The sequence below is a fragment of the Pteropus alecto genome, unplaced genomic scaffold (assembly GCF_000325575.1).
Source record: "Pteropus alecto unplaced genomic scaffold, ASM32557v1 scaffold60, whole genome shotgun sequence".
In the NCBI taxonomy this organism is placed as follows: Eukaryota; Metazoa; Chordata; class Mammalia; order Chiroptera; family Pteropodidae; genus Pteropus; species Pteropus alecto.
This window is the reverse complement of record NW_006430726.1, coordinates 3,338,642-3,361,237: the sequence shown is the minus strand read 5'-3', so window position 1 is coordinate 3,361,237 and position 22,596 is coordinate 3,338,642. Positions and strand designations below refer to the sequence as shown.

General features: G+C 54.1%; 1 protein-coding gene and 1 pseudogene across 5 annotated transcripts in view; one reads left to right on the top strand and one right to left on the bottom strand.

Moving 5' to 3' along the window:
• Positions 1–22,596, bottom strand: part of ZNF710 (zinc finger protein 710) — a 52,681-nt gene that overhangs the window by 5,266 nt on the left and 24,819 nt on the right. For all 5 annotated transcript variants that reach the window (XM_025049835.1, XM_025049830.1, XM_015594373.2 and 2 more), the window contains 2 exons: positions 3,009–4,494; positions 226–417 (listed from right to left, as the gene is read on the bottom strand). In XM_025049835.1, coding sequence (XP_024905603.1) covers positions 226–417; positions 3,009–4,466 — 1,650 coding nt within the window. In that variant the 5' untranslated portion in view covers positions 4,467–4,494. The remainder of the gene's footprint in view (positions 1–225; positions 418–3,008; positions 4,495–22,596) is intronic.
• On the top strand, positions 2,343–2,461 carry LOC112484031 (annotated as a pseudogene).

Below are 22,596 nucleotides of genomic sequence, written 5' to 3'. Positions count from 1 at the left end.
GCCCTGCCTGCTCCAACTCTCCAAAAGCACAACTTCAGCAACTGTAAGATCTGAACCCTCATGGCCCACTCCAAACCCCCAAAGCCTAGGCAGTTCCACGCAAACAGTGCCGACTGCACGCTCTGCACTGGCCAGGCCATCTCTCGGTGGGCTTCGGTGCTACAGTCATGCTGACTCCCGGCCACCAATGGGGCAGTCCCGCCTTGGGGCCTGATGGCCCGGTACCTTGCATTTGAATGGCTTCACAGGTGAGTGTACAATCATGTGGGTCTTGAGGGTCTGCTTCTGCACGAAGGTCTTGAAGCAAATGTGGCACTGGTAGGGTCGGACGCTGGTGTGGATCAGCATGTGCCGCTTCATGTTTGCCTGCAGCGTGAACTCCCGGCCACATACCTCACACTTGAACTCCTTCACGCCCTGTAGGGGTGGGGAATAATAGTCAAGGCCATAGAACGAAACGTGTGTGGACCAGAGCATCAGAGTGTCTGCACAGCTTCTGGAAAATGACTTCCTGTAGCTGTTCCAAACAAGTACCACTTGTTTAAAATCACTGGGAGAATGTTGGGGCTGGGCCACTTACTCCAGGAAGCCTTCCAGTATTAGGCAGAGATTGGCTGGGCCTTATTGTTGCTACCCACACACCTGCTGTCTCCTGCCCACCAGGCAAATGTGTTCGCTCATTCAGGCAAATGTATCCGTTTATTCATTCAGTAGCCATTTACCAGGCACCTGCTACAAGCCAGCATCACACTAGGCAACAGGGGCCTGTGGCTAAGAAGACACAGCCTTAGCCTGGTCGCTATGGATTATTTCCACATGTGTTTTTTCTCCTCAGGGCGTCTCTCAGCGGTCTCTGGCTCACAGACCCCTTTGAGAATATGAATGCAGGTATGGATGCCCCAGGAAAAATGACACTCAGGTCTGGGTAGAATTTAGAGTTCTCACACCCCTGGAGCCCATCCACTAGTCCCCAAGAGAGAGTTTTTCAAGCTTTGCTGGTGATAAGGGCCACACGCAGTTCTTTTTCAATGAACAGCCGCTCAAGCTGCCCCCTGGAGGTTCCCATCCTGTGGGCCCAGGGATTTGTAGTCTCTGCAGGCCCCCCACATGATTCTTAGCATTGACGAGGTTTGGGACACTCAGCTCCAGGAGACAAAGACTCTAGGGAAGATCTTCTGGTTCGGACTGTGTGGCCTGGAGGTGGCCCCAAAGCAGGATGTGGTGCCATGCGCACAGGAGGCCTCCTGTATTGTCTGGGCAGGAAAGTTAGGACAAAAGTTGGGAGCTGATCTCTTTGTTAGAACCCCAGCAATTTAGCAGAACCCCAGTGGGACAGACAGAAATCTGACAGCTGCTGCCCCTCTGGTCCCTCTGCCCCCACCTGCTGGTATAAAGTTTCCTATTACAATTTAGTGGTTCCAGTGTCTATTTCTCTGAGCAGACAGGCGGGTACCTTGTGTCTTCTGTGCTTGACACATGGAAGATGCGTGTGACCACCAGGGGGCCCCGGCCTTTGGGCGCTTAACTCTATAAGTGCACAATGTGCACATTGTACAAATTTAGGCTGATGATAGGAATGTTTCCAATTTTATTAGCCTTTGATTTTTGCTTTCAGCTTTTCCTCACAGTATTATTTATCTTATAACAGTTTGCAGACGTGTGGATTTTTAGCAGGGGAGAATGACAGCAAATACATAGCACATGTACTTATCACTCTCCGCTCTCACTGCCTGCAGACATTGATAATCAGTCATCTGGTTTCCACCCATGCACATTCGATTTTATGGCCGAACCCAGATTCGGCTTTGGAATCCTTCTTACCGTTACACTCCAGGCAGCTACACCACGTGAGTGGAGGGACACCTGCGGTGAAACCTATAGATCATCTCGGCTCTAGTGGGAAAATTTCCAGGGCGGGGAAGGCTGGATTCTTGGCCTGACGGGGTACTGCTTTCCCTGCCACTGTGGTGTCCACTGTGACAGATAAGGATACAAGTTCAACCTGAAGCATTTCCAAGGCCACCACTATGGAGAGAAGAAGCTCTATGCACATCAGCTTGAAACTGGGAAGCTGGATAGATTTGGGGTGGGAACGATGGAGCAGGCCAAGTGCCCAGGTGAGGCTGTGGGACCCGAGAGCCCTCATTCCACCCTCCTGGACGTAAAGGCCTCTGGAGGACATTGGCTGAAAGGCAGAACTGGCTGGGGTTATGTCTAAGGACACAATAAGAACATCTACACAAACCACTTTGCCTAGTTTAGCCGTGTTCTAGAACCGACTGTAATTTCCCATAATGAATATTTTTCCTTACATCTATTCCCTTTTAAAATGAAATACATTAGTCTATGGCCATGCCACCCTATAAAAGCCCAATCCCGTTTGATCTCGGAAGCTAAGCAGGGTCGGGCCTGGTTAGTACTTGGATGGGAGACCACCTAAGAAGACCAGGTGCTGTAGGCGTAAAAAATAAAAAATAAGAGATTGTAAGCTGACAAGGTCCTCGCAATCTGTGAGGTCAACCAAGGGTCGCCTCGCCTAAAAATAAAATAAATAAAATAAAATGAAATACGTTTAGCTTTTTTCTTAACGGGAAGTCACAGGTGTTGATATATTTTTGTTATGCAGAGCAACAGTACCCCCTGCACTTCCGACCCTCTGGTCCCTCCCCCCGCAGCAGACTGGCCAACTGCCCATCTACAAAACAGCAAGGGCAAGCCACGCCCTTGATTCTCCAACTGTGTGCCTTAGGTCCTGCAGGGGTTCCTCAAACATTTCATTCAAAAATATAGTTTTAAATCAGCACAGTTTTACTATTAAAATAAATGATTTCGAGTATTTATTTTTTCAAATACTCATCAAAATAAGTAAGAACTGTGAGTCTGTGTAGCATCCACGCTGCGACCTAAATGAGCTCCTCGCGGACTGTGGGAAGCACCACGTGAAGAGCAGCAGAGGGCAGGGCCCCCAGGGCGGGGGGCGGGCGCGGGGCCCGGGGTGCCGGCCTTACCTTGTGGGTGAGCGAGTGCTGCTTGAGGTGGTGGATCTGGCTGAACTCCATGCCGCACTCGGTGCACACGAACGGCCGCACGTTCTGGTGCTTGAGCATGTGGTTCTGCAGCTGGCTGCGGTAGTGGAAGGACTTGTCGCACTCGAGGCACTGGTAGAGGGTGGGACCCTGGTGGGAGGCCAGGTGGCGCTTGAGCTGGGTCAGGGTGGAGAAGTCCAGGCCACATTCGACACAGACGTGGCAGCGGCCGCTCTCGTGCTTCACTTCGTGGGCCTTGAGCTCGCTGGGGTAGGCAAAGCCACGGCCGCAGAAGTGGCAGCTGTAAGGCTTGACCTCCGAGTGCAGCAGCATGTGGCGCTTGAGGTGGCTGGTCTGCGTGAAGGCCTTCTGGCACACCTGGCACTTGTGGGGCCGGGTGCCTTGGTGCGTCAGCAGGTGCGTCTGCAGGTGGCTGGGCTGCTTGAAGAGCTTGCTGCACTGCGGGCACGAGTGTGGCTTGATGCCGTTGTGGCCTAAGATGTGCGTCACCAGGTTGTACTTGGACGTGTAGGACTTCTCGCACATGCGGCACTGCCAGCGTTTCTGGCGGTCGCCCGCCTCCACCAGGTAGGAGTCGTCGATCTGCACGTTGATGTCCAGCCGGTCCAGCTGGGCCTTCTTGTGGCGCTCCACTGTCGAGCCTGCCGCGTCGGCCTCGAACTCGCCTGCCTCCTGCCACACGAAGCCCTGCTCCGGCTTCACGGGCTCCGGGGACTCCATGGTGGGGGCCTCGGGGTCGCTCAGCGGGGCCAGGTGTGGTGGCTCGAAACCACACTCAGCGGGCAAGGCCTCGGGCCCCGGCAGCGCCATGCTGGGCTCGGGAAAGCCACCCCGGGCCGGGTCGGGGAAGTGCGGGTCGTAGGGAGTCACGTCCAGCTCTGGCCGCGGGGCTCGGGGCAGGGGCCGCAGCGTCCGGGGCTTGCGGCTGAAGGCGCTGAGGTCGATCATCTTGACGGAGCTGCTCTGCACCAGGGCCTCGCAGCCACCACCGGCCACCTCCGCCGGGGCCTCGGCCGGGCCTGTATCCTTGTCGCCAGGCACTGACACCTCGTAGACATCCTGCTCCTCCTCCTCCTCCACCTTCTCAAACTTGACCTTGGGCACCAGCCGCACAGGCGGCCGCGTCTTCCGCCGGGTGTGCTTCTCGAAGGCCGCCTCCACTTCCAGCACCTCCTCCTCCACCGGCTCCTCCAGGGCCCGCCCGTTGCAAGCCAGCTGGTAGACATCAGGGCCGGGGGGCCCGGGTTCCCCGATGGAAGCCCCCGACAGCTCGGGCCCCAGGTCCGGGTAGAAGGCTTCGGCGCTTATGGTGGCTCCAAAGAGCTCATTTTCTGAGACCAGGCCCAGGACGGCGGCCTGAGCCAAGGACAGCACCACCACGGCGTCCGTCTGTGTCCCTGAGTCCATGAAGCCCTCCATCCCTCGGCAGCTGGCTAGGAGGGCATCGCTGCAGGAGAGAAGGAAACATCAGAACTGTGGGCTCGCTGCCGCACGGACAGACAGATCGGCAAGGCCTCAGCCGATCCTGGGCGTGTCTGTCCCCGCCGCCTTCTACTCCTGCCTTGGGAACAGGACACACCTGTAATTATGGGGACCAGCGACACCCTCTGTGTATCTGACAATCTCCCCCATTATCCTGTGGGATCCTGGGTAAGCCCTGCCCTCTTGCTGGCCTCAGTTTTCCCATCTTTAAAACAGGGAGGCTGGATTTCCTCAGCAGTTCTCAATCCGTGTTCTGCACGGCCTCAAAAATCTGATTCAAAATCACACAAAATAAAGATTCTTCTATTTTCAAAAACCGACTTTAGGAAACCCATCTACTTACGTGTATATACAGTACACCTCGTTCCTACGTATTCAATGGCCCCACCGGCTTTGCTGCTGAGGTAATTAATTTTGCACAGACCTTGAGACTATAAAGGGAGGTATTAAACAACTGTCACCATTTGTAACAGCTTGTCCATATGAATGAGGTGTTTTGGTTTTTTAAAAGAATATATATTGGACAAAGACAAGGCAACACACAAAAATAAATTAGGCGCCAAGGCCGACCTCAGACAGTAGCTCCCACCTATCATCCCTGTTGCTAAATGACTGTGTCCATCACAAGAGGTCATTGTTCTCGATTAGCTGAATGTTATACATTTATACCGATTAAACATATAGCTTTTTTTTTCTGATTTGTACACAGAAGGGCCGTGCGATGGCTAACATGTTTGAGACAACTGTCTGAAACGAATGAACTGGCTCCCAGCTTCACAGCCACGCTCTCCGATCGAGAAAGCCGGTGCGCCCACCTGTCCAGGTCCAGACCCCAAGCGCATGGGCGTCCTGCCATCCCAGGGGCTCTGCGCAGTCCCACCTTGCACACGGGGCCTCCCGCCCCCGATGCCCTTCCCCCAACCCCAGTGAGCTCCTGGCTCCTCCCGCCAGCTTCCCAGGCTTCCCTCAGAGTCCACTTGCTCCTGGGGCTTCACCATGCCCTCCGGTGGCAGGAGGCGCAGTGCGTCCGGATGTGGGAGGGCCTCCTCCCTGGCCTGGAGACTCAGACTCATCGCCACTGAACCCCTGCCCCTGGCTCAGTGCCTGGCACCTTGGAGGCGCTCTACAAGGAAGGGGAAGGACATTATTTGCGGGGCTCCTGCCTGCTTTGCTGGCTCTCCTCTCAGGGCGGCCTTTCCTCAGGAAACCGGCTCCAGCCTCGTGTCTCCCTCCCCCCACAGGCCAGCAGAGTTTCCCCTTCCTGAAGCTGGCTAAAAATAAAATACCCCAGACAAGAATTTAGCCGCCTTGAAACACACACTACAAATCAAACTATTAAGCTTAAAGTGGGGGTCTCGTGGAAGGGGTCAGACGAACAAACCTCTGACACGGGGCTCAGGGTCCATCGGGAACAGGCTGCAGGGGCTAAATGAGATTCAGCGTCCACCCCCACCCGCTGCTGGAATGAGCACTCAATTGGGAGTCAGGCAGCTTGGCCTCAAGTCCCAGCTGTCACTTATAAATGACTAAGCAAAGTCACTTCCAAGTCAGTACTGTGCCTCGGTGTCCCTATCTAAAAAATGGGGACGAAAACCCCTACCCATAGAAGGGCTGAAAGATTTCTCCATTCTGGGGACCCGAATTCAGCAAAGGTTTGGGTAACTCTGCGGACGACCTCTAGGGTTGACAACTCATTGGTTCATTTCTGCAATAAATATCTGCTACATCCCTGCTCTGGGTCAGGCCCTGTGCCTGAAGATGCAGGCAGGTGAGGCGGGGGCCCTGCCCTCTCAGAGTCCACAGAGGGGACCCTGTGCCGACCCCGGGGACGCATCGCTGCCTCAGGTCACAGCAGCCTGTCTGACACAGAGCCCAACAGCACCCAGGGCAGCCCTCGTGTCTGATGAGGGTTTGAGCAGACAACAAGCTCAGCCGTTTTTCTAGACTTCCCCAAAGGCAGGGCCAGTGGGAGGGGGAGGGGAGGTACTGACCCTCAACAGCGGAGCCTATGCTGGGGACTTGGCCCTGGGTTCTGAGTTCAAATCCAGACTCTGCCCATTTCCAGTCTGGCACAGCCCACTGCGTCCCGAGCCTTGGTCTTATCGCTATGGACCAAGGTCTCTATTCCATCTCTGTGGATGGCCTGACTCGTGGAGGAGCAAGAAGATCAATGTAAATGTTAGTCCCCTTCTCTGTCCTTGACCCCAATACCTGGCAAGCAACTCAAGGGAACAGGAGCAAAGAAACTGTCAACAGTGGTCTGTCGGCAGATGAGCTGATGGAAAAGGTGGCCAGCACCTGCCGGTGAGAGCTGGAGCCCGGGTCTGGGGTGGTCCCCTCCGGGGAGGGTGACTGTGTAATTTACTGTCCCTGTTAGGAGGGATTTTCTCAGATTCGAAGGTCCTAACAATCACACCAGGTGCAAGCCAAGCCTGTCCCCTGCCAACCAGGAGGCCCCTTCCTGTACAGGTAGGTGGTGCTGACTTTGGGCTGAGGATGGGTCAGGAGCCTGCACCTGGGTGGAAAAGGGACTGACCCAGGGGCCTTGATCTTGAGGGGCTCGTGGCCAAGTTGGGGGGACACAGAGGTGCCTGTGACTAACCACAAACGTAAGAGGAAGCTCTTGCTTCCCATTACCGAATGTTCACCAGGCCCTAGGCGAGCCATTTAATCATAAAGCAACCCCATGGGGGTGGATGTGGGAAGTCTGCACCCCACCTCAAGGCCCAGGGATCCGGCGACTAAGTACCGTGCTCCAGAGCGCCCCGGCAGGGAGAGTAGAGCTGGGTCTGCACAAGGCCCGTCCGGCTCCACGACCCGGCCCCATCTGGCCTCCATATTTCCAGCTCTGTTTCATCACCTCTGCAGCCTGGGAGGTCACATGATGGCTGCGAGCCCGGCCTCCTCGGCTCCCAGGTGCTGCCCTGCTCCCCTCAGGTTTCAACAAGCCAGAAGAACACCTTGCATCCAGGGCAGCCAGGCGGGGGTGGGGTGTGGGGGGTGTGTGTGTGTGTGTATGTGTCTCTGTGTGAGTGTGAAGGGCTCTGTTGTTGAGATGGAGGCCAAGAGGAAGACAGAGGGACTCTAACTTACCTGCCTTTCGCATGTGTGCTCTGTCTATCACACAGTAAGGACTGGGAAGCTGGGGGCCCTTCAACCCAAGTGTCACTGTTCCTCCTCCTTCTGGGCCATCTTTTTGTCCCCCACTTCCTCCTCCTCTGGTTCCTTCTCACAGGCTACAACCCTCCTGTTTTAGGCGCTGGCATGGGGCTGCCCAAGCGCAGCCAACCTGTGTCACCTGTGTGCCAGGGCGGCCCGTTTATCATCTGCCTGGGCTCCCTAGCAGGTGGCATCTCCCTTCTCAGGGCAAGGCCTCTCCCCACCGCTTGTGCTACAGGCTCAGAAAAGGAGCTCTCCACCGTGTCCAAGGGAAAGGAGACCTCAGACTGCCCCTCAGCTATGAGATGAGGGGTGTCTGTCCCGACGCAGCTCGACCTCCTGTCCCCAGGATGGACAGGAAGGAAATGGCAAAGGCAGGAAAATAGAAGAGCTGCCAAATTGTAGTTTGAAGACTTGTAAGGGGAGTTGGGGGTGGGGTGGGTAGAGGGAGAGAGGGAGGGGGAGAGAGAGAGAAAGAGGCACCGTGGAAGCCAAGAAACAAAATCCGAAGGGGGAGGGGAAGGAGAGGAGGGGAGAGGGAGTGGAAGCTGTGCAGGCGACACCAGAGGCCAAGGGCTGCCCTATTTCCCAGGGCTCAGCATCACCCCATCCTGGGCCCGAGGGCCAGGCCAGCAGCCCCTGGGGAGGGACCAGAGTCTCATCTGCTGAGGCTCAGCAGGAGGCCCTCTGTACAGGGACCCAGAACTCCCACTGGTACTCTATCTACTGCTGCAGAATTGACACAAACTTGTCAAACGAATTAATGACTGACTTGCTGTGTGACCCTGGACAAGCCACCTGTCCCGGTTTCTTCATCTGTAAATTGGCACGAGAGACTTCTTGGACCATCGAGGGCCAGTTAATCCTTGGCTTTCCTGCCTGTCAGCAGGTGTCCCCTCTAGGATGGGGCAGCACCTCATCTCACCCCATGATGCTCTAAAAGCTCCCTTCCTGGCAATGAAACTCCTCCGGGCAGCCCTGCTCTGACAGCAGGGGACGGGACGGGAGCTCGGGTGGCCAGAGTCCTGGGCCACCTGGCTATTCTCTGACTAACTCCCACCACCGACATTTTTTCAAAAACCAACTGAGGGCATAGGAAGGCCCTGGGGCCTCTGCCAGCCCCTCTTAGATGCCTACTCAGTGTCCGGTCCGGTTCTTAGTTGTGGAGACACAGTGGGGAACAAAATAAAGTTCCCACCTGGAGTGGGCTCAGTCAACAGTTGAAGCACCAGGATGTTTGGGAGGCAGAAGGTGCAGGCTGGGGTCCGGTGGGGTTAGGCCGAGGGCTGGGGTCGAGGGTCCCCAGGGGTCGGGGGCGGGGGGGTGAAAGTCGGGATCCAGCAGAGCAACAGAGGAGGGTCCCACTCCTTAGTCTGGCACTCCTGCCCTCTGGGGTTGGGGTCCAGAGAAGATGAACCTGGAGCAGGCGGGGTGGGTAGCTGGGCTCAGGGAGGAGAAAGCAAGGCCGAGGTACCTACACGGCTGGAAAAAACACTTGTGGGACTTTAACTTGTAGCAGAAACAGTCTCTTTGTTTTCCGTGCTGTCCTCACTGTAGACTTAAAGGTAAACTCCGCTCATATGGCCAGAAAGGAAGAGGAAGTGAAAGCAAAAGCTGGCGGCTTGTGCAAACCTCGGGCTCCCTGCCGTGGTCTCACTTCTGCTGGCCCACAGGGCCCACGACTCAGCAGTGGATGGGCAGTCAGGGTGGGGGCGGGCGGCCAAGGGGAAGTACGAGAGTCTCTTCCTTACAGGATTCTCTCTCTGCCTCAGCTTCCCCTTTTCTCTGTGGACAGATTTGCTGAGCCACCAAAGCAGCGCCACCGGCCCACAAACCACACGAGGACCTGATGCTCACTGTGTCTAGCTACTTCTTTTTACAAATAAGGAAATTGAGGCCCAGGGAGGAGAAGGGACTGGTCCAAGGTTACACAGCGAGATGGTGAAGCAAGGACTGGAATGCAGGTCACTAACCCAGAAGCCCATCCTCAGTCACGTGTCCTGTAGGGTGAAATTCTCCAGCCAGGCTTCACCGAACCTTCCATCAAGCCTCCTACCCCTCTGTACCCACCCCTGGCTGTTTGCTACCCCAGGGCCTTTGCACATGTTGGCTGCTCTGCCAGGACTGCCCTACCCTCATGCTGGGTGAACATCTTCATCATTTCAGCGTAGCCTCAGGCAAGGGCCTCTTCCAAAGCCTGAGAACAGAAGGTTAATTTTACCTGTCAACTTGGCTAGGCTGTGGTGCCCAGCTGTTTAGAGAAACACTCATCTAGGTGTTGCTGTGAGCTATTTCGTAGATGCGATTAACTTCTACAATCAGTTGACTTCAAGGAAAGCAGATTACCCTCCTTAATGCGGGCAGGTCTCATTCAACCCATTGAAGCCTTAGGAGAAAAACTGGAATTTCTCAGAGAAGAAGGAATTCTGCCTCCAGACCATATCACAGAAACCCTGCCTGAGTTTCCAGCCCGCTCCGCAGATTTCCCCGGCATGCTTCGGACTTGTCAGCCCCCACAAACGCGTGAGCCAATTCCTTAAAATAAATCTCTCTTTATGTATGTGTGTACATATATATATATATATATGTATATATATACATATCCTACTGGTTCTGTTTCTCAGGAGAACCTGATACAATCACACTGATTCACCGTCGTATCTATTCATGGGCCATCTCCCCACCAGACAGTCCACCCCAGGGGAGTGGCTGTGGGGAAACGGAGTGGGTCCTAAGAGAAGGGTACTGGAGTAGGGAAGGGGGAAGGGAAGAAGTGCAGTCACTGTGGGCCTCGAATGAATGAATGAATGAATGAGACGTCGGGGGAAATCCTGGCCTGGGAGTTCTAGAGATGCTGTCTCTTCTCCGCCCCAGCCCTGCCTCACCCCAGGACAGTCCTGCCTCCTCCTCAGGGTGACCTCCAGGCTGCAGAAAGAAGGGGCTCGCTCTGACAGAGTCCCTTGGGGCCTCTGAACTCTTTCTACCCGACACCCTCCAGACACCCTTTCCTTGAGTTTCAGGACCAGTGCCCGTTCCCAGGGGAAGGAACGGCAGGCCGCGTGTTTCGGGAAGGCTTTGCATCTTTCCTCCAATTCCAGAAGCACATCTGTCTCCCACACAGGTCCACTATGCTGGACCCGAGCTTAACCTAATAGGGAAACACAAGCAAAACGTGGGCTCCCGAGTTCGCAGGACAAAGATGAGAACCACGAGCGAAGGCACAGCAGGAGCATTTACGAGGTCACACTTCGTCGGGTCCCGTGAGGAGCGCGTGCAGATTCTAGGATCCCAGGCGGCCCGCTGGGGTAGGGAGCAACGCTTTGATTTCATAACCTGTGGAAACTGAGGCTTGGAGAGGGCGGAGCAGACCCCAGTGCGGCCAGCCCAGCGCCCGCGGCCCGGGGCCCGGGGCCCGGGGCCCAAGCTCAGTTCTCTCCACCCTGCCAGCTCCAGGCTGAAATGAGCTTTCTGGGTTGTGCCTCTTCCCCTGCCAACCTGTTTCCCCTCACCGGGGCCTGATTCAGGCCTGGGAGCCCCTCTGGGCTCCCCTTCCTCCTCAGCAAGCCTGTCTCAGTCCCCTCCTATGCCGAGCCCTCAGCCTTCTCCATCCCGTCTTCTTCTCCCTCCTTCCGTTTCCGTGGCAACCCCATCCTCCGCTCTGCCACTTGGTCCTGCGTTCCCATCTCTTTCTCTCCTCTTTCATCTCTCCCCTCATCACGGCGTAGAGTCCCAATCCCCCTCTGTCTTTTGCTTCTGGTCTCCTGCTCCCTTTTACTCTCCTTTTATCTCCTTCAATGTTCTCATGTCATCTCAGGGAGACATTTATTTATCTCTAGTTAAAAAAAAAAAAAAGAAAGAAAGAAAAAGAAAAAAAGGAAGGAGAGAAAAGAAACCCCATTTCGTCAACCTTGGCTTCTACAAGTCAGTCCCAGCCTTCCTTCTCTCAGGTCATCTCCAGGGGTCAGACTCAGACAGATCTCGGAATGGACCCCCTGCCTGCGCCGCCATGTAGGCAGGCTCTATTCTCCGCACCTATAGGAAGGACGAAGAGAGTCCCAATCCCCCTCTGTCTTTTGCTTCTGGTCTCCTGCTCCCTTTTACTCTCCTTTTATCTCCTTCAATGTTCTCATGTCATCTCAGGGAGACATTTATTTATCTCTAGTTAAAAAAAAAGAAAGGAAAGAGAAGAAAGAAGAAAGAAAGAAAAAGAAAAAAAGGAAGGAGAGAAAAGAAACCCCATTTCGTCAACCTTGGCTTCTACAAGTCAGTCCCAGCCTTCCTTCTCTCAGGTCATCTCCAGGGGTCAGACTCAGACAGATCTCGGAATGGACCCCCTGCCTGCGCCGCCATGTAGGCAGGCTCTATTCTCCGCACCTATAGGAAGGACGAAGAAAACTACAGGTGGGAGGCACCCTAGGGGGCTTGGCCTGCTTCCCTGAGGCTGGGCTGAGGGACCCACCACTGGAAGCCTCCTCACGATAAGCCAAGGCGGGACCTAGAGCATGAGACGAGCAGGCCCAGAATCCCACCTCAGTGTTGCCCCGCAGGAAGCCGCCGTAGTTCAGGAGAGCCCAGCCCCCCGCTGCCCGTGCTCCCTCCCCCAGCCACACCTCGCCCTATGTGTGAACACAGCACTGCTCAATGTACCGGGCTCCCCTCACTCCAAATAGGATGGCGACGTTCACCCGCTCTTCAAAATTCACTCTTTACCATGATCCTAAATGGCCTCCGAGAAAAGGAAGCACCCACTTGTGGGCTCTTCTGCTCCTGTCTCCTCCCCTGAAATCCTAGGGCCCAAAGGTGCCCCTGAAGCAGCTCCCGGACTGCCTGTCCGGTGCAGCTCGCAGGGCCCGGACCCAGGATACAGCAAAGGCCAGGGTCTGGGCCTGCTGAGCCCACAAAGGTGCCAATGATGTGACAGCTCTGCTTCTCCCCTAAAAGGATGGCTCAGCACCTCAGGAACCCCCGGAGCAGGACCTAAGGAGGCAGAGATCGGAGGCGGTGGAGAGAGAGGGGAGTGGGGAAGCACAGCCCCCGACTCTGCAGAGGGGCAGAGAAGAGGAAGACACTGTGCAGTCTTCGGCAAGTCCCTCGACCTCCCTGGGAGTCGGTTTCCTCGTCTGTAATATGGGGGTAGTGATACGAGAAGGATCTACCAAGTACTGGGCTCTTCCTTCAGGCCAGCTTGTCCCTGTGAGATCACAGATATAAAGCATGGAATCTTGAAAAGAAAACCCGCTTTACAGAGAAGGGAAACCAAGGCACAGAACTGAGTGGCCTGCTCAAGGTCACAGACGCACCAGAGAACAGGTGGAGTTTGGGTTTCGCTCTTGGGTCTAACTTAAATGCTTGTGCTTTTAATATAATGGAGATAAAGGGAATAACAGGGCTGGCGTACAGTAAGGACTCTGTTACCGGGAGCTATTATTGTCATCATTATTATTGTTGTTATAATTATTATTATTGCTAACATCATGCATTCCATGAGCCAGGCTGGTGCTGGTTGCCGGTGGGACACAAAGACCCCCACTCACAAGGACCTCACAGTTTGGTTAGAAAGACGAGACAGCAGAGCAAAATACCAGACAGGGAACAGGCACTAAATGTGCGAGCATCGCAAGAGGACAGAGTCATTCTGCTTTTTTTCTTTCTTTCTAAATGTAAGGGGCCAGGCACATTCATCCATGTAAACTGGTACTTGGGAGGCAGCAGGCTCAGAGCACGGGCTGTGGAATCTGGCCCCAGCCCTACATATAGGTGTGTGTGTGCCTCGGTCTCCCCATCAGGGCATGGGATCATGATCCCCACTTCCCAGTTGTCAGGAGGTCTAACTGAGCCCATTAGCTTAACGAGCGTGACCAATGGTGTTCACTGCACCAAGGTCGGGCAGAGGGGACGGGGAGGCCTAGAGATGGCAAAGCCTGGCTAGGAACCTGTTCCCCCAAAAGATGCAGGGGTTGATGAAGAGGGGCTGCTCAGGCCAGAGGCACAGGAGGGAGACGGGCAGAGAAGATGCTGAGTGACAAGCTGGGCGACGAGTGTGGCCTGGGCACAGAACCCTCTCCCCTCTCCCTGCAGCCAGCGTGATTCATCCCAGGCTTCCATCCCAGCAAAGCCCCTGGCAGCCGCTGCCTCCCGGAGCTGCTGCTGCTGCTGTGATCAACATTTATTTTGCAGTCACCCACACACCCGTCTCGAGTACGGATTTATGCCAGGAGAGGAGTCAAGGATGCCTCTCTCCTTCGCGTAATGCCTCTGCGTATCTCTTGGGGGGGGTAGCGGGGGGACAGCTGGTGAAACGTTTAGGCTGACAGTGTACACACGCAGACATCACACACACACACACACACACACACACACACACACACACGCATGCACGCACACACAGCTGTCCACAGCGGCGAGCAGGAGCAACGTGCAGATCCCTCCTTTTCCCAGTCTCCTAACCAACGACACTTGCACACAGCGAGTTAAGGGGCAGGATGCAGGTGACAGGTGGAAGCCCCTGTATGCGCACCTGTAACGCAAAGTCCGCAGATAGTGTCCTGGCCCAGGAGCACTTGGGGCCTGCTTCTGCGTGGCAAAGTGCGGGATGAAACACAAGTGCCCCTGGGACCCAGAAAGCCAGGTCGGGCGGGGAAATGAGCACGCCTGTTCACCCAGGAACAGCCCTCTACAGTTTACAAAAGCCCTTCCTGGGCACGATGCCACCGGGTCCACCCTGCCGGGTCTGTGCCAGCACCTGCAGAACACTGCTTCCTCACATTCCACAGAAGGCAAAATCCTGATGTGAGCAGACTGGCCGGCTGTCCTGACAGCTATGGTGCTGGCCTGTGCCAATTCTAAGTGCATTATCTAATTTAACACTGACCACTGTCCGCGTGGTTGGTACTAGCACCATCACCTCCATTCTACGAATCAGGAAACTGAGGCACGGAAAGGTTAAAAACGCCTTTAGAGCAGCGCTCCTTGTGACTGCTTGCCCACCGACGAAGGTAGTATTTAGAAATTTTTATAGCCATTTGACATTGCTCTGACATCCAGGAAACCCTGAGAAAATACTGGTTTGCAAGGATTCGAAACAATAATTTAAAAAACAAAATGAGAAGCACTGGTTTGGAGCCCAGACTCTGCAATCTGAAGGCTCAAGTTCGAATCCCACCTCTACCACTTCCCAACGGCATGACTTTTTCTCCTCACTGAACTGCGGTGGTGCCTTACAAGTTAAAATATGCAAAGTGCTTACAGCAGAACCTGGCAGCCCGCCCGCTACTATTATTAGCATTTGGTAACGTGCCTGGGGCCACGAAGCTAGTTACTAGAGGAGCCAGGCTTCTCGATGCCAGTTCTTGAAAGGGGATTGACTTCCCAGGTCCTCTGCCACCTTGGACATGGGGGGCCCAGGAAACCTGTCCGCCTCCGAAGCCTGTTCCCCAATGCAGACCCCCTCCCCCTGCCAGGAGCAGAGCTGCCTTTATGGGACAAGGCTTCCCTTTCATCTCCAGGCCAGGGCGGCTGTGGGTGCCTTAATGGGGTATAAGGAGGCTTCTTGCCCGAACTGGAAAAACTTGACAGGCAGCCCGGTTGGCCTTGGCAGGCTCTGGGTTTGCCAGCAGGTGTCTGAGAAGCAGGTACGCAGGGAAGAGCAGTGGTGGCTCAGGGAGACCGCAGGGATAGCTCCTGCTCCGCAGATGACCACACTCTCTGTCACCTTCACCCACAGCTTACCTAGCTGTCCAGACCCAGAGGGAGGACAGCCTTCTTCCCAGCCCTTTGTATCATCCTCCAAATTTGCACCGAGTAGGTGCTCCACATGGTCTTCTGAATAACCACTGGGGAAGGGGGGCTGGGCTCAGATCCACTTCCCTGACTTTCTTCTTGCACCTGGGCCCCAGTCAGCAACTGTGAGCCTGCTCACTGTCCCACCTGTCCTGTGTCTGGCTCGGTCACTGCCCCTCTGTGCTTGTGCCACCCTCCCCGCCTGGTGCTGGCTTGCCCTTCCATCTTCCTCAGATGTGGTGGGGACCCGGCCCCAGCTTTCCTTGGGAGGGATAGCCTTGTGGATACCCTGCCCCTTCCCTCCATGCTTAGTGCTCTAAGGGGCGCAGGGAATGGGCCCCGCTTTGTATGGGGCTTTCCAATGTACTTGGCTGTGCACTGTGCTGTATCCACTCCACATCCGCTAAGGACAAATTCAATTCACACTTAGACAAACATTTGTGCAGCACCTACTATGGGCAGCTGAGCTACCTGTGGCAGAGCATGGGGAGATGTAGAGCTTTGCTCAAGTCTCCAGCAAGCCCAGATCTCCAGGCCTGGTGCCCTCATCCACATCCCATAGGCCACTCACACCGCCCTGCCCGCCAGATTCCTGTACCCCGCCCACCCCAGGTGCCCTGGCCCTTCCTAAAGCCCTTGGGCAATTCCAGGCTATACTGAGGCCCCCATGGTCCAGGGGCCTGGGGCTGCAGACCTGGCTGGTTCTCCCTACTCTAAGGAGGTGAGGAGGGTCTTCTAGACCTGCAGCCTGAGGCTCCTACTCCCGAGACCCCACTTGTCTCTCCTCCGGACCTGCCAGGTTGATGTTCCACTCACACCCCTGCCCTCTCAAGCCTCAGGCCTTTACCACGCCCTGGGAGCAGCCCCTGGCAGTGTCCAATTTCTCTCTTTTTCTCTACCCCCTGAACAGGGGGTCCAGTCCCACATCCTCCGTTGTCTCCTCCAGCCCAGCTCTCTAGCCCCTCCACTGAAGCTGAATTGGACTCTCGGGAGTCACAGGTAAGCCCTTGCAAACACAGAGGCTTAGATTCCAGCCTCCCCGGTGACCTGTCAGCAGCTCTGCCTCCTCCCTCGGCTCCGGGCCCCTGCCAACTGCCCTCTCTCTGCCTCCTTTATCCCAAGGCCCTGGGCTCAGGCCTTAGCCTCTGCTCTCTTGTCCTACGGGGGGTCCTTCGACAAAGCCCTATTCCTGTGGCTTCCTCTCACCTTCGTGCTGATGTCACCAGACCTGCGCCTCTACCCAGGCCCTGCACTGTTTCCTGGATGTCAAACCTGCAATCAATCAATCACCACCCGTCCAAACTCCAAGCATCGCTCGCCTCCTTGGAGCCATCACTGCTCCCAGCCTCCTCTTTTCTGCTGATTCAGTTTTCCAGCCTCCTCTCCAGGACTCTGGGTCCAGGCAACGTGGGGCCCATTGTCCCTGCCCCAGGGGGCCTCACCAGACGACTGCCATGCGTGAACCCTGCCTTCATCCTCATTCTCAGCCCCTGCACCATGTTCCCGCAGCCAGGAACACCCGCTCCCACAGAGGACAGAGGTTTCGGGGATCCGCATCTGCCTCTGATCCTCACCCTCACATCGAGGCTACCCTGGGCACAGACAAAAAAGCAGACCGTCTCCAGGGCCACGTCTGAATCCTGCACACAGCAGCACCAGGCCTTCAGCTAACCATCCAGTCACTCTTTCAGCGAGAACCACCTGACCTATGATGGACGGGTCTCTCTGGTTTGGCAGAGACCCCTTTGCTTCTTTCTCAAAGCGAAGCCCAGAGGAGCCCAGAGGAAACCAACGTCCTGCACGGTGTTTTTTTTTTTACGCATTTAGAGCAACGGAGAAAAATGCAAACATTCACATTCTCCCTTCCTCAAATAAACCGACTTCTCTACTTGTCCCATCCCTTGAAAACAGAAGCACCTGCACTCAAAACCAAAAAAAAAAAAAAAAAAAAAAAAAAAAAAAAGGAGGCAAAAATAAAAAAAAATAAAAAAAATAAAAAAAGGAATTGAATAGAAGAAGAAGAAAAGGGTGAAAAAAAGAGAGTGAGAGGAGTGGTCCCCGAGGGAGATGGTGAGAGCTCAGAATGAAAGGCAGGAAAGTGAAGGGAAGGAAAGCAGAGATACAAAAGGGGAGAGAAAGACAGAAGCTTTGAAAGAAAGAACGTTCCGGCGTGAATACAGCGGGCAGGGGAGAAGAGGGCGCTTGAAAAGGAGCAGCCCTGTGCGGTGACCCCGCATTCACAGACGGTGCCAATCACGGCGACAATGCAGGCCCTTTCTTCTTTTCTCCTTCTCTCCTTTTTGGGGAGAGAGGGAGGGAGGGAGGGAGAGGCTGAGAACTGCAAGTTAATTCCTAAAAGTACAAAAAAAATAAATGCAGTTCCACTGGAGAAGCCTCCAAGAGCTGCTTTAAAGGCTTCCCCTGAAATACACTGCATCTCCAAGAGAAGGGCTCCTTCTCGGGGAGCAGGGGGCAAAGGCCGGGGCCATCAGCTTTATTTCAGGGTCAGCGCCCCTGCCCTGGCCCTGGCCGGCCGCCTGGCTGTGGCCGCCTCCCTTTGGCCCTGGGTGAGCCAAGGCGGAGGGAGCCCCAGCCGGGATGTGGCGGGTGAGGCCTGGTCTCCCCGGGCAGCGTGGCCCGCTTGGTTGTCCTGCTCTGGCCGGGAGCTGCAAGCCCAGGTAGAAGGGCAGAGGACGGTCTGAGTGGGGCAGCCGTTCTGGCTGGAGGCCGGCCTGGGCTATGTCTGCTCCGTCGTCCAGCTGCGGAGCCCGTACAGGAGGCATTCAGCGCATGTGGAATGAATGACAGACACTCTGACGGGCCCGGAATGGGTCGCCTTCTCCAGCGACCACTCTGAGGAAGCCCGGCTGTCTGCTCAGGCCAGGTCCTTGGTCCAGGAGGGAGAAAAGGTGGGCTGGTCCTTTTCACAGGCTGCCAGCTGTCAAATCAGTGCCCTTCCAAGGGAGGGGCCTCTATGGACAGTGAGGCTTGCTGTCACATCACAGATTGGCACTTTCTTGAGTTAAGACCCTGTGACTACAAGATCTATAGGTGACCTGGAGAACCCCAAGTCCCTTTTTCAGGACAGGCCTGGCTTTGGCTTCGGTCCTTCCGCCCTCCTGCAGCCAGACATCGCTGAGTGTCCCCTGTGAGCTGGGCGGGAGCACAGGGCGGCCTCTGCCCACACACAGCCCTCAGTCTAGTGACCAAACGTCTCCCAAGACATCCCTCTGAGATCCCAGGTGAACGTCCCTGGTCCCTCTTTGTCTTTCCTTCTTCTGCTCCTGTCTTTCAATACTCAGCAGTCACGATAAAACCTGACATGGGGTCACCTTTATGCAGAAGCTTCTTTTTCCTTCTGATCAAATGCTGGGTAATGAGAAGTGCCTAGGAACAGAGAGGCTGAGTGGAGGAAGACTGATTGGTTTATCGATTGATTGACTGAGCGAGCCTCAACCTCACTCATCAACTGAGCAATCAGTCCGTGCCAAAGCTCAGGGGCGTGGGCTGGGATTATAAAGTGAGGAAGACCAATCTGAGGCCCTGAAATGCTTGAGGCCCATCTAGTGGGGGGCAAAGGTGGGGTGTATCTGGGAAAGAAAACCAGGCCTTTGCTAACTTCCTCTGGGAAAGGCTGTTATTAAGTTGGAACAGGCCCAGAAGGGCCTCAAAAACCCAACAAGGAAGCTGAGAGAAGGGACACATGGAAACACAAGGGAACACAGGGTCAGAAATATCACTGAACCACCAGGAGCAAATAATCACTCTTGCATTTCAATCGGACAAATGCAAATGCCAGCAAATATTTACTGAGCACCTGCTGTGTGCCGGACCAGCTCCTGTGCATTCCTAGGCCAGAGCAAGACCCATCTGTGCCCTCAGAAGCTCTCCGTGTGGTGGGAGCAAGTCGCAAGAAAGCAGACCTGTGCTCAGGGCTGTGTGAAGAAGGCCACAAAGGGCTTCAGGAGCCCCGAGGAGGGGCGGGGAAGCCTTCTCAGAGGAGGGGTAGAACTTTTAACCCCTACGAAAACTTAACTACTACTAACCTGCTGTTGACTGGAAGTCTTACCGACAACAGGTGACTGACACATTTTGTATGTTATCTGTATTATATATGGTATTCTTACGATAATGAAAGCAAGAGAAAATAAAATGTTATTGTGAAAATAATAAGGAAGAGAAAATACAACTACTGCTCTGTTTTTATTGATACCGTAAGTTTCCATCGTCTATTTTCGGCCATGCAATTGGTCTGCGAGTTTTGAATTGTCGATTGAAAAAAATCCGTGTAGCCTCGCATAGTTCAAAGTCATGTTGTTCAAGGATCAACTGTATATTAAAACAATCTAAATTTTGATTTGTTTTGAAAAAGCTTTAAAGAAATTTCACTGGTGAGATACCCTAGTGTCTAGATGAAGAAAAGGAATCGATCAATGAACTAATAGATAAAACAGCTGATAGATGTTTTCTTGATCTTTTGGTGTATTGGGAAGAATCAGAGATAGACACTAAGCCAGTAAGAACATTAATTAACTCTTTAAAAGAAGTAATAGCTCTGTAGTGAACAGTATTTATATTGTAGATTTAACCCCAAATCGTGATAGAGTGACATTAGCAGAAAAGGCAAGAATGTGAAGATAATAGGTAACATCCAAAAATTGGTAAATCAAGAAGTAGTAAGAGAAACATGTTCTTTCGAAGTATGGAGGCGAATAACAGACAGGAGGAACTAAAAGAAGAAAAAGCCTGTGAACTGGTCGGGAGGGCTGGAGTGAGGTGGGTGGGGGTCCTGCTGCTTTCTGCTTAGATCCTTACAAACCCTCAGTAGTATCTGACATAAAAAAAAAAAAAGATGCATATGGATTATGTTGATTAAAAACATTCAAAGCAAGCAAACAAACAAGAAAGGCAAAGGAGTCATGGTGAAGTCAAGTCGGGGTCACTCTGAATCTGAAGCCCTTGGCCAAGAAAGGGAAAGGGTGCCATGCTTCCATGTTTAGGAGGATAGAAACTCCTTCGAGAAAAAACAGAATTCAGCGGGCTCCTGCCGAAGAGAACACAATTAGGGGGAAGAGAATGGAGGGACAGTGCTTTGGGAGAAAAAGCCTGCAGAATATTGGCACGTGGCTTTAACAAGATCTGATGCACTGGGGACTGTTCCCTGGGAGACCAGGGGTGCTGCTGTCCGGCGCTCTCCTGCAGGGGCCCAGATCCCCAGGAATTAGGGGGGCGGGGGGCGTTAATACAGCCAACTTGGGGAAGGCAGCATGACCTACGGGCAGGGAGGGTGGTGGTCGGAGCATGCCCGCCTGCGCCCTGGGACCCCTCGACACGCTCCAGGCCGAGCCTGCAACAGCCATCGGCACCACGGCCACCGTGCCCAACGTGTCCTTGCGCTCTGGCGCTCACACGCACTCTGCGCTCTGGTGCTCACCAGCCACTTATGCTGGACATTATGGTCTTTCTAGGTCTTTGAAACTTGAAACGGCAACACCCTACTTGTGCAAAGGTCTCCTCTCTGGCAAGCTTAAGTGCCCCCAAGAATGGGGGACTAAAAAGCGCAGAAAGCCCAGAAGTAAACCTGCTGTGGCTGCTTCCTGGAAGGGCCCTGGTGTCACAGTCACTCTTCCCTCCATAGACAGAGTCCCTCACTTGCAGCGGCCTTCAGACTCAGCTCTAAGGGTTTGTTCATCTGGCTTCCCCACCACAGCAGATGCAAGATACAAATCAGGAGGAGGAGCGGGGAGGTGGAAGGGGTGCTGGAGGCTGTGACAGCTGACAGTGGAGAGGGCACAGGAGGAAAAATTACCAAATGGCAGCCTGGGACCATTCAGGGAGGAGTGAGCCATTCCAACACCTCAAGACACAGTTCAGTAACTCAACTCATTAACCACAATGCAGAGGCACCAAGACAGGTTAGATCACGTTCGAGAATATTCAATATTCTCAGTCTAGCACTCAGGGATCCGTGTGTTGGGTCCAGGGCTGAGACTTGGTGACACCACCGTGTAACTGCCCCCGAGCTGCTATTGCAGTGCAGTGGCTGCAGGCAGCCCCGAGGTGCATTGGGAGGGTCGGGCTCAGGTGAGACCTGGGCACAAACTCAGCCTCTCAGAATCCCACCTACTAAGGGAACAGAACGCCTGCCCGCCCAACCAGGCTAGGCTTGCTGTGGATCAAGTGAAATAATCCTGAGTCTGCTGAAACACGTTATATATATATATAATGTTACTAAAGCCACCTCTTTTTCTTGGTGGCTGGCTCACTCAGGGGGAGAGGACAAGGGAGAGACCCTCAGCTGTACCTTCTGCCTTAGGACGTTTTTAGACACAATGAAGCAGTCAGTTATCAGGCGAGTTTCAAAACTGTGCAAACTTGACCTGAACAAACTAATTCAGACAAAGCCAGATTCCATTCTACAGGACAGCTGGCCTGCCTGGACTCTTCTTCAAAGCCAATGTCACATACACGAAGCAAAGGGCTGTTCTAGAGTAAAAGAAGCCGAGGACACACAACCACCCAATGCAACGCACGAGCCTTTTTGGATCAGGAAAAAAGCCTAAAAAACATTTCTGGAGGACAACTGGGGAAATTTGAATAGGACCATATATTAGATGATGTTATTGAATAATGACAATTTTTTAGGTGTGATGATGGCATCGTAGCTCTGTAGGGGAAAGTCCTCGCTTCTAAAAGACTCTCGCCAAAGTGTTTAGGGGTGAACCATTAGGTTGCCTGTAACTCACTTTCAAATGATTCAGCAAAACCATGTTTAAAGAGAGCGAGATACAGTAAATATGGCAAACTGGTAACAAGTGGAGAAGCTGGGCGAAGGTTCTCAGCTTTTGTTATACCTGACATTTTCAAAATAAGAGTTACGAGGAAACAGATTGTGCAGGCGAGTTGTGACTTGTTTTTTGTTTTGGTGGGCCAATCTCTGGTCTGTTACCAACGACCCCAACGCAGAAAGTGACATGCTCACGGTGATCAGGCTGCGGTGTCCCCGTGACCGAGACGCCTTCCAGCTGCCTCTCTGGGATCCCCATCTCTGCTTCGTGCTCCCTTAGTTCATTCTGGCTGGGGGTTCGGGGCTGATGGAGCAAGGCAGCCTTTCTATCAACAGAGAAAG